Source organism: Polyodon spathula, chromosome 24, assembly GCF_017654505.1.
Source record: "Polyodon spathula isolate WHYD16114869_AA chromosome 24, ASM1765450v1, whole genome shotgun sequence".
Taxonomy (NCBI): domain Eukaryota; kingdom Metazoa; phylum Chordata; class Actinopteri; order Acipenseriformes; family Polyodontidae; genus Polyodon; species Polyodon spathula.
The window spans coordinates 5,739,241-5,751,026 of NC_054557.1; the positions used below are offsets into that span (position 1 = coordinate 5,739,241).

At 38.0% G+C, this 11,786-nt stretch overlaps 1 protein-coding gene across 4 annotated transcripts in view; it reads left to right on the forward strand.

Moving 5' to 3' along the window:
- LOC121298926 (paired amphipathic helix protein Sin3a-like) overlaps nt 1-11,521 on the forward strand; it is a 31,820-nt gene extending 20,299 nt beyond the window's left edge. For all 4 annotated transcript variants that reach the window (XM_041226253.1, XM_041226252.1, XM_041226255.1 and 1 more), the window contains exons 15-21: nt 630-1,215; nt 3,406-3,575; nt 3,952-4,125; nt 4,453-4,545; nt 5,936-6,030; nt 9,187-9,394; nt 9,869-11,521. In XM_041226253.1, the coding sequence (XP_041082187.1) occupies nt 630-1,215; nt 3,406-3,575; nt 3,952-4,125; nt 4,453-4,545; nt 5,936-6,030; nt 9,187-9,394; nt 9,869-10,099 (1,557 nt within the window). In that variant the 3' untranslated portion in view covers nt 10,100-11,521. The remainder of the gene's footprint in view (nt 1-629; nt 1,216-3,405; nt 3,576-3,951; nt 4,126-4,452; nt 4,546-5,935; nt 6,031-9,186; nt 9,395-9,868) is intronic.
- Nucleotides 11,522-11,786: the final 265 nt, after the last annotated feature.

Consider the following 11,786-nt stretch of genomic DNA (forward strand, 5'->3'; position numbering starts at 1 on the left):
AGTCATTTTTTTATTACTATAACATCTAATAAAGCTGCGCAAATGTCTGTGATATTCTCTGAACGCTGGATACAGAAGCAGCTATCTCCTTTGTTTATGTCTGTTATCTCTGTAGTGTATAGGGCTATCCGATACGCCCTTTTTTTTTCTGCTATCGGTCTCACTCGGACATTGAAAGGTTTTCTCTGCTTTTTTTCGGGAGAAAAAACGACTAGAGACCTGTGCTTTACGTCTTTTTGATGTCGGTCCCTGGAAAGGGAAAATTGTAATGTCATGACATAGGATCCCAAAGGGTTAAGATATTGGCTTTACCTTTCTTACACAACTGTATTTTTTATGATTGTAGGTTTCCTTATGGGTATTGTTTAGTTGTTTCCTTTATATTTTACGTAAGGTTACTATTTATTTACTGTAAATGGTTTCTTTTTCTTTGGCTTTTAATCACCCCCATGCCCCACATGCTTTGTGACATTTTATACACAGCTGTACTCTATGACTCTTAATCAGTTTTTGTAATGTAAACATAGTATTGATGTTTAGTATTGACTAGTATGTTGTATTGACCAGTTTCCAAATGGTGATGTTTCTATATGTAATGATCACTCATCCTGTACATATGTACCTCACAGCGGCAAGAGCAAGCATCAGAGGAGAGTGGCATTCCGCCGACGGGACCTCACATGACACGATCTTACGAAGACAAACAGATCCTGGAGGATGCCGCCTCCCTCATTATCCATCACGTCAAGAGGCAGGCCGGCATCCAGAAAGAGGACAAATACAAGATCAAGCAGGTCATCTACCACTTCATCCCAGACTTGCTGTTTGCACAGCGAGGGGAGCTCTCTGACGTGGAGGAGGAAGAAGAGGCAGAGATGGAGCTGGAGGAAGGCGACGACAAGAAGCACAACGGGGTGGCGTCAGGAGGGGGAGAAGGGGGGAGCCCCACCAAGTCCAAGCTCATGTTCAGCAACACTAACGCTCAGAAGCTTCGGGGCTCGGGAGAGGCCTACAACCTTTTCTATGTCAACAACAACTGGTACATTTTTCTGCGGCTGCACCAGATCCTGTGCTCCAGGCTGCTGCACATCTACGGGCAGGCAGAGAAGCAGATTGAGGAAGACTGCCGTGAGAGGGACTGGGAAAGGGAGGTGCTTGGTCTCAAACGGGATAAGAGCGACAACCCTGCCATCCAGCTCAGACTCAAGGAGCCCAGTAAGTACCGCACTTGTCTCTTTGTGAAATTAATCTCTAGCAAGAGTAAGAGTTTGTCTCAAGGTGTATATGTCTACTGATTAGATTTTTTTTCTTTTTTGGCTTGAGGGAGGCACTGTTGTTGGCTTATTTTGCATTTATTCTGCTAAGTATTGATCTGAGTCTGACTGTGTACCAGTTTCTTCAAAGTTTTGATACAAATAATACTCTCTCAAGTCATTGAAATGCAGAGCACTTGAGATTAATTATGATACTATTGATAAAACTGTCATTTTCAATCAGAAAAGACAAGCAAATAGCAATGATGTTCCCGCCCAAGCGGTTTTGTGCTAAAATTAATTTTACCAGAGGAAGTCGATTTCAGGATTGTATTATCAGTCCAAGTAAATATTGCTTCACGTGCACGTTGGTTTTTCCACAGCAAAGTTTTTTGATTTACTATACTGTAACAATCATTTACATTCAGGGCTTCTAATTTTTGTTTTTAACCAATAAAACTCCCTGATACGAAAACAATGAAATTGTTCTATTGCAAGTAAACACTGGAAATGGTTACTAAATTCACATTTACTTTACCTACTACTAAAAAAAAAGTTTCCCAGTGCAGTTGGGCAATGTGCCTACTTCCTCTATGTATTCGACCTGAATACTTTAAACCCACTCCAACTACTGAGTGGCAGCGAATTCCTACATTTCTATTGGTGACTCAGCTTGCAAGATTTAAAGCGAAAATTGGGAAGAGAGACTTCAGCTATATTAGGGAGGTTTCGCAGGATTCAGCTATATTAGTTAGGGAGGATTTAAAACAAAATTGCAACTTGTGGCAATGTATAGACACACAAACCTCAGAAGAATGTGCCTGTGACCATAGGGATTTCATTGAGGAAAATGGTAAAGGAAAGAAGGTACAAATACTGTAGAGTTACTATACATATTGACAGAAAAAAACACCCAAGCATTTTGCAAAGTAACCGAAAACCATAATTTCATACAGTATATTAAAAGTGAAAGCCCTGAAAAAGAAAAAAAAAAAAATTCAGGGTAACTCAAATAGCTACAAAAAATGAAATGAATAAAACCGAAAAACAGAAGCCCTGTTTATATTACACAAGCATTCAAGACTAGGCTAAAGCAAAAAATAAATTTTACCCAGGATCAAAAGAATATGTCTGCTGTCTCTGAGCTCCATAAGATTTTGCTTCAGATATGAACAAGAGGAGTTGCTTCATCTGGTTCCTAGTTGCTGGACCTCAAAGAGAGTTCTAGAGTGAGGAGGCAGAACAGATGAATGCATTGCCCTGCACCACAACATTTCAATCAGGATCTTGGGGATTACTAGCTCATACTAGGGATTAATTGGTTCATAATGACATGGTACCTCACTCTGATAATGCATGACTGCTTCTGCCTTAAATCTGTTCAATACTTTACTGGGAGCCAGTGTAATGACCTGAGAACTGAGGCAATTTGAATTAGTCTATTTGACCAGTGTAAAAACCATTTAATTATTTAAGAAGACTTCTTTAAACTACCAGAATTGTGTTCAATGTATTGGTTTATTAACCCTTAATGGTCCGTTTATTCAGCACTTGTCGGATGCATCAGGTCCAATTTATTTTCACACGCGTGGTTTATTTTACACACAGTTTGTTTTTTTCATAGTAAAACAGGTTTAAAAGACACTGCATACCTAAAGGACACTCGGTGCTGCATCTCCCGCCAAGCCCCACCCCTTGTTTGCTGTATTTTTCACACACCTCTTCATAGTTGTGTATACTGATAAATCCTCTCCTTATCACTTGTTTTATCATCAAACTCTTCAATAATGTGATCCAAGTCATTATTTTATTATTATAACATCTCAAAAAGCTCTGCAAATGCCAGTGATATTCTTTGAGCACTGGATGCGGAAGCAGATATCTTTGTTTGTGTCCATGTTATCATTGTGATGCAGGGGCTATGTGTATTGCTCAGATCCGCCCCTTTGTTTTTTGGCTCTTATCGGACATTGAAAGGTTTTCTCGGCTTTTTCCGGAGAAAAACGACTACAGACTTGTGCTTGACATCTTTTTGATGTCGGACCTAGTCCGACAGGACCACAAAGGGTTAATCAGATAAATACATTTAAAAAAAAAAATAGTAAAAGTACAGCAAACAAGAGTAATTTATTATTATTTTTTTAATCTGCAGTGGATATTGAAGTGGAGGATTATTACTCTGCGTTCCTGGAGATGGTGAGAAACTTGCTGGATGGGAACATGGATGCGTCTCAGTATGAGGATACTCTGCGGGAGATGTTCACGATCCATGCTTACGTAGCATTCACCATGGATAAGCTCATCCAGAGCATCGTCAGACAGGTGAGGAACGGGAGGATCCCAGGGAAACAGGAAGGGGAGGATCCCAGGGAAACACAGGCGTCAAACTTGGCTGTGAACAGTCTATATGGTAACAGCTCAGGTTATATATCATTGACAGGGTTAGCCGCCAGACGGAATATCATTAGACAAGTCACCTAAGCATTTCCATTTGATCTACTGTACAGCAGTATTCTGCTCTTAGCAGGCTTAAACAGTAATATCTGACAATCAAGACAGAAGTCAATACTTGTATAGCTATCCCAGTGGATGGGTTGAGCAAGCATTTTTTAAAGCAGCTATTCTTCTTGGAGGTACATCTGACCATGGTTATGACAAAGTTTTTATACAGTGTGCTTGTCTCTACTCCTCTCTTCAGCTCCAGCATATAGTAAGTGATGAGATCTGTGTACAGGTGACCGAACTATACCTCTCGGAGAGTTTAAATGGTGCCACAGGGGGTATGCTGAACACGCAGTCATCCAGAGCTAGCTTAGAGGGGGCCTACCAGCGCAAAGGAGAGCAGCTCATGTCTGATGAGAACTGTTTCAAGGTAAGAGATTTTGTACAACAAAACATTGTTTCAGAATGCACTAATTGTAAGAGCCCATGAAACCATAAGTGTGAGTAAGAGAGTAATAGACGTTGTGCATTTAGGTTAATAAATAGTAAGCTTGTATTACAACCCTTAAGTTACTCTGCATCCAGATAGTATTGTAGTAAAATTGCACACGCGTAAAAGGGATGTCTAGTATAATTACTTCACTTACCTCCTTGTTAGAGACAACCTTGCGCTCCCTGTATATTAATTAGCTGTAGGATGTCACAGTGATTCCACTGTATTAATATTCCTGTCCATCTTTGTCTTGTCTGCGCACAGCTGATGTTTTTCCAGGACAGAGGGCAGGTGCATCACACCATCGAGCTACTGGACACGGAGGAGGAGAACTCCGACGAGCCTGCAGAGGCTGAGGTGAGCCTGGGGCAGGTTAGCCTTGCTGGAGAAATACAGCTGTTAAGGGTTTTTTAATCATGTATTTAAGACCACATGTATGCAAGTAGTGTCTGTTTTTTTAGAGTAACTACTGTACCTGTCTAAGTTACAAAAACCACTGATACTCCAAAGCTTCAGTCCAGTGGTTTATTATGGTTGTTGTGGAACCACATATTTTGCCAGTTCTCCGACACGGTGGTGGTACTTGGGATTGATTCATCTCATTGATAATGTAGTTCGGTTTGGCTGTTCTGATGGTAGTGGAAGGATTAGAAATGCTGGTAGATGAAGAACAAAATCCAGAGTATGTTTCTTACAATACAGATAGATATTAAAATTGTAATTTTATAGGGAAACTGCAATTAATTTTAATTTAATGTTAGATAATACTGAATTATCTAATCCATTTTCTTTTTGCGGCTTGTATGTGGTTAAACGTGCCTTACTGTGGCTTCAGGTAGACTTCTGAAACAGCCTTTTGGAATTGGACCCTGCGTATGTTGGACGTGTGTGTTCTCGGTAGTGATATCCATTGTGATTTTATTTATCTTTTTGATTTTATTATTTAATTCTGTAAAGTTCTCATACAAAGTGTGCACAGCACACCACTGGAAACTTGCATCTTCATGAACCTTTAGTTTAATGAAAATATCTGAAAAAAAACATTAACTAAAGAATGTGTTTTCAGAAACACAATTTGCTTGCTTACTTCAGAAGAAAATTGCAAAGATGTATCAGTCTTAGAACGTCTCTGCATACTGAATACCCCAGCCGTTTCTTAGGGATAACTCACAAGCAGCCATCCATTCATTGTCTACTACCGGACACCAGGTGGCAAATTGGAGGACACAAGCATCTGTTTTATTAGCGACATGCTACAGCTACAGTTCATTCCTTTCAGCTTCAACACTTCCTTATTTTCAACACAATTGCAAGATCTCTCCAAGGTCTTTTTTACTTTTATGATGTTGTGCAGCTCAATATAACAAATGACTACAAAACAGGTTTAGGCATGCCATTACCATCAAGGGAACACAGTGCTTCGTTTCATGCTAAAGCATGCATGCTAATTGTCTCTGGAAAACTTGTAATTCTTTAGTTTTATATGTTAAACTTTTTTTTTTTGTAAAAAAATTACTCTTGTTTGCTGTACTTTTTTACTTTAAGGTGGGAAATTTAGATTTTCCTGGTCAAAGGTCATTCACATTTAATTTTCAAATAATATCGACAACAGTCTTTTGCTCAAATGGATCGAGACATGCAGAGATTTTGTCAGTGAGCCTTCTCCAAACCTTGTACCGTCTCCCTCCATAGCTTCTGAACTGCTGGTCCTACATTAGTAACACGTGGTTTTATGTTTTGTTTCCAGCGCTGGTCAGATTATGTAGAGCGATATGTGAACTCCGACTCTACCTCCCCAGAGCTGCGAGAACATCTAGCACAGAAGCCTGTGTTTCTCCCAAGGTGAGGGTCTGGGGCCTGTCCCAGTGAACCGAGTGGTCTGTGCCGAAGTGCTCTTTGTACGACTGAACCTGCGGCTGCCCTGTTTACAGCTGTTTCACGAGCTTCTGGGCAGATTCTTTTTTTTAAATGTGGTTTTTTGTTTTTTCCTCTTTCTTTTTAATACTGTCTAAAGCTTGCTAAGGGAGCATGCACCACATTTGTGCAAAGAACAACAACTCAATTGTTTTTGATGCCTTTGCCGGCTCAAAGGACAAGCAGTATTTTGAAGTGGTTTTCTATTGCTCCAGCAGAAAAGGGTAAGGTGATCTAGCAATAAATGCATAAAGATTTTTCCTGAGATTTATAATAACTGAAATAGAACAGAAAAATAAGGTGAGATGAAAAAAGACACACAAAGCTGTTTTCTTTTCTGTTACAGAACACCGAAATGATGTTTTCTTGTATGTTTCATCTATCAGCAATACATTGGGAAAAAAGTGTAAGGGAGACAAGTTTAAAATAACAGCTTTCTAAAGATAATCTAGCACAATCTGTACTAAATGTAAAGGGTTGTCTAGTGGTTGTTTTATGGAGTGTCCTACTCTTGTAAAATGTAAGCCAACATTTTGGTACATTTTTGCTGCACATCATGATTTCTCCTGGCTCATGTTAAACAGGAATTTCATCTATTAACAACGAAGAAAAAGCTGGAGCCCTTGTTTTGTCAAGGTTCGTCCATGCTGAATTTTAAGGAAATAGGCTCAGATTGCCCTTTTGCCACCTCTTAGCAAGCTATAGCTAGTATTTACTTGTAAGTATATGTATCGGTGATGGACGCAGAGCAAAATAACCACAGCGGTTATAGAAGGGACCAGGAAGTTCATTTTGAGAATGCAGGGTTTTATTCTAATCTGAAGAACTACAAGGAACAGTGGAGATACACAAACTAAATTCCATTCTACAGTTAAGTATTACTTGACTCGGACCACTTTGTTTTCGTGGGGTTATTTATGGTGTAAAATACTTGCTTTGTCCCCCACACCACCACCCTCAAAAAAATATCCTGTAAACAGTTTGATTTGTGTGTCATCATCCCCAAAAAATAATACAAAAAGAAAGATTGAGGATTTTGTTCTACTGGAATGTGTTGCAAACATTTTTACTGTAGATAATCAGATAATTGAGATAAAGGAACACAGAAAGAGATGAACAGAGATGACTTGAATGTGTATATTATTAATTAATGAAGTAATGTAAATAGAAATTTCCTATTTATACCACCAGTTCTAAAACAGTTGAACTCTTTAATCAGTGTCTCTTTGTGGATACCAGTTTTAGGTCTAATGGTGCCTAAACTTTGCTGGCCGCCTTCATACAAATATGTAACTTTGAGCTTTTCTTTTTTTAACTTTGATTTAGATTCTTTCATTTTTTAACAATAGTATAAAACTGTGTTGGTGGTATAAATAGAATACTTGAACGTGAAGAATATTCATGTGGCCGGGCATGGTAATAACCTTCTGTTTGTTGAATTGAATATTCTAAATGTTCAGCTGTTTTCCATCCCATATCTTTTGTGCACCTGTATTTCTTTTAAAACTGAATTGTATGTGTGTAAATGATACGATAAATGTATAGATATGACTTTGTATTTACATGATCCTGTATTTGTTTATGATCTTATAGATACGAGTGTGTAAATGGTTCTATAGATAACTGTGTAAACCATCCTATAGATACAGTGCACTCCCGTTATATATTTTTGGTTTTGGGGTCTACATTACACAGTGCTGGCAGTGTTAAAGAAGCAATATGATTTGATTCATTACACCTGCAACACTGTACTTTATAGAGGGGCTTGTAAATAAACTACTGGTCTGCATTTTATTCCACACATGTTTGTGTATTTTTTTCAGAGCTTTGAGAGAATTGTATGAAAGGGTGATTGGAACAAACGGACACTCGTTATTAATTTGCGCTGCATTTGGTAACGTCAAATCTTTGCTGCCTTTTCTCTGTACATAATAATTAACCAAGGTTTGTGATCAACATGGGTAGTCACAAAACCATGTAGGCTCTTTTGGTGATTGACACTGTACTAAAAAGGGTAACATGCAAGCGTATGAAGTTCTGAACAAGATTTAAACGAAAAAATACATGGGGGGAAAAAGGGGTCTTAATGATAAAACATCTTAATGAAGTGGCATGAATCTGAAACCAATCCTGCATCAGCTTGTTCAGGTCAGTGTTCCAGTTTTGTTTTTGCAAAGTGTTTTTTAAACTATTAAAACTGTGGTGTCTGCGCTTTGGGTGTGATTACTTCAAACTGATAAGAAGTCAAGATCTTAGTCTTATGTGCGTACCCATAAAACACTAAGCTGTCTGATTTAAAATAACAAGGTTTTTAAAATATTTCAAACAAAAAAAGAAAACCTAGCTCACATTTTTGTCTTAAGTAGCTGCTGAATCTGTGAAGTGTGTGTTCTGAAAGCTTTGTTTCATGGAACTTTGGCACATAGTGGGCAGAGATTTCAGAAGGGGTTTCTAGGCTTGCTACAATCCTGTTTGGACTACTTTCAAACTTTTTCTTTTTCAATTTTATTTTTCACCTATGTGATTGCTTGAACACGGTGCAGCATTTTATTTAATTTACCCTGTTTTGTAAATATTTGATGGTGTAATGAAAATGCTGACCAAAAAACTACCTGCAGCCATTTTTTTTTTTTTTTTTTTTTTTTTTTTGCACCTCTCCGGTTTTTGTTTTTATGGGGAATTAGCATGCCCATTTATTTATTTATTTAAGGTGTGCCCAGGCACCAACTTGCATTGCAAAATATATGGTTCATGGCTTCACTGACCACTCGCCACTAACTCCTACGGTAAGTACAGTTTTCAATTTATTGATCTATGGGGGAACGAAAATCTGCAAATAATCTATTTGGACACTTATGCATTTTTAACATTTTGGATAAAATGTTTGGTGCCAGGGATATAACCCCATAATGAGTGTTTCTGTGGATTTGGCCACGTTCTAACGGAAGTGCACTGTATATAGATCAGTTTAATGCTGTATGCCGTAGATCTAAAGGGTCAGCTCTGTATGGGAGCTTCTATACAATCCTATGCATATATACTGCTGTAGGTGTGCATTGTAATGTGCGGGCTCTGTTTCCAAAGGAACCTGCGACGGATACGAAAGTATCAGAGAGGACGGGAGCAACAGGAGAAAGAGGGCAAGGAAGTAGGTGGGAAAAAGTCAGTGGAGAATGCAGAGAATCTGGACAAGATGGAGTGCAAGTTCAAGCTCAATTCATACAAGATGGTGTATGTGTTCAAATCAGAGGATTACATGTACAGGAGGACAGCGCTGCTCAGGGCTCACCAGGTATGGGTCTGATTTTTACACAAGGGTTTTTGTTTCATAAAAACTGCGTAGTATTTTACTAAATAAATATTCTGGTGATCATTAAAAAAAAAAAAAAAATGCATTTTTACAATACACGAATCCATTCTATACCACTAACCATAATCTATTGCAAAACTACAATATAAAGATTACTATAAGTATTAAAGTCCTTTTTTGGAAAATGTGTAAGATAATTTAAATGACCGTTGATACAAGTTTTTAATATTTGATTTATTAAACGTAAATTGATTGCCTTGCTATTTTATTGGGTAAACCATTCTCAAAGGAAATTGTTGCAACTGGATCTTTTGGAAAGTGACTAGCATTGCAGCCTTAGCCATTCTCTGGCTTTACAGGCTCCCCTCTTTCAGCATGCTGCTGCTTTGTTTAGGCCGTAGGATGAAAAGACTAGGAAGCATGAGTACTAATCTCCTTGTCCTGTTTGGTTTGCAGTCCCACGAAAGGGTCAGCAAGAGGCTGCACCAGCGTTTTCAGGCCTGGGTGGACAAGTGGGCAAAGGAGTATGTGACCCACGAGATGGCAGCCAACACCAGCAAGTGGCTGATGGGAGAAGACCTGGAGGGGCTGCTGCCTTGTGCGACCACTTGCAATAAGGAAATCCTGCACTTCATGAGCATTAACAAATACCGCGTTAAGTACGGCGCAACATTCATAGCACCGTAAACTGGCAGATATATAACTTTTTTTTTGGGGGGGGGGGGTGTAATTCAGATTTGTGGTTGGGGTACACAGTCTTGCGCTGGAGATGCAATGCTGACTACCGTATTGTATCGGGCAAGCAGGTATTTTTTTTGTTTGTTTGTTGTTTTTAGCAGCCTTTTAGATGTACCTGCTTTTGCGGGGCCTTGGTGCCAAAATTAGAAAATCTAGTTGTTTTTCTTTAACCTTCCCAAACCCACCTCCAAACCAAAAGCATGTGAGAACCTTCTGACCACACAACCAATTAGGCCCATAAACACAGGCTGCTGTTGGTTATAAACCAGTTAGGGGATTTCTTTCTCTTGTTGCAGGTGTTTTAAAAGGGGTACAGGTTTAACAGCAGTCGGTGAGCACCAACTAGCAGTGCATTTCTGCAGTGAAATGAAGTGAAATGTGTTGAGACTGCTTTTGTACGTAAATAGGTAAACACACAGTTGCATTTTCCTGAAATCTCCAGGAATGTGTTTCTTGTGAGTGAGGAGCTGGTGGAGAGAATTGCAAACTGAGATGCTTGCTAGCAAGGAAGAACATCTGCAATTTCCAAGTATTTTGCCCTTTTACAAAAAAGAGGTGAGGGACAATGTTAATGCTCCTCCCAGTGAAGTATGTATTAGTCTCGATACAACTGGGTTCTTCTAATTTCTTACGTTATAGTGATAAGTACTATTTCATCAAAATATCAGCAGTTTCATCCTTGCAGCAAATATTTTGGTATGTTGTAGGTACTTCATCCTCTTACTTACAAGAATGCAGTATTGAATTCCTGACAGAAGCATACAGTTATACACAGGTTTGTTTACCTGCTTTCAGGGCCTAGTTAAGATAACATGCTTCCTGAAAGGTAAAGCAGACTGACATCTTTTAAGCAGGATTTTTTTTTCTAATTTATTCAAATGGCAGGTAGCATTGTTTTAAATATGCATGTAGCAGAGAGATGACCTGTGTAAATGAAAATAGAAAGACAATGATTTGTGTAAAAAAAATAAAAAATAATAAATAAAAATTAAAAAATGAGAATAGAAAAATGGAGATCACTTGACTTCCGGCCACAACATATACAATTGTATATCTTGTGACGTGAGATTTATGACACTCAGTGTATAGATATGTTATTACCTTAGCTGCCCTTATCCTGTACCTGCAATGTTGCTGGCATTGTCCAGTGCCATACATAATACCAGGTTTTATACACAAAAGAACACCAATACAAACAGTGAACACATCCTGCTTTTGTTTTTGTAAATAAATTGTACATAGTTAAACCTTTTTTTATATTACAGAGATCTGCATTGATGTGCTAGTGGAATTCAAAAGCTTACTGTGTACCGTAGTGATAGGTGTCTTAACATTAGTACTTGTATTAAAAAAAAAAAAAAAAAAAAAAAAGCAGCAAGACAGTTTATTATCGTTTTTACCAAAGGGAGTTAATTCTAATGGCAGTGTTTCCTTTCCTGTTTTTTTTTTTTCATTCTTAAGTAAAAAAAAAAAAAAAAAAAACTTTGTCCACCGAAAAAATTTATCTTCAAAATTACTTTATAGAGTAAAAAAAAAAAAAAAAAAAAAAAAAAAAATATATATATATATATATATATATATATATATATATATATATATATATATATATATATATGTGTGTGTGTGTGTGTGTGTG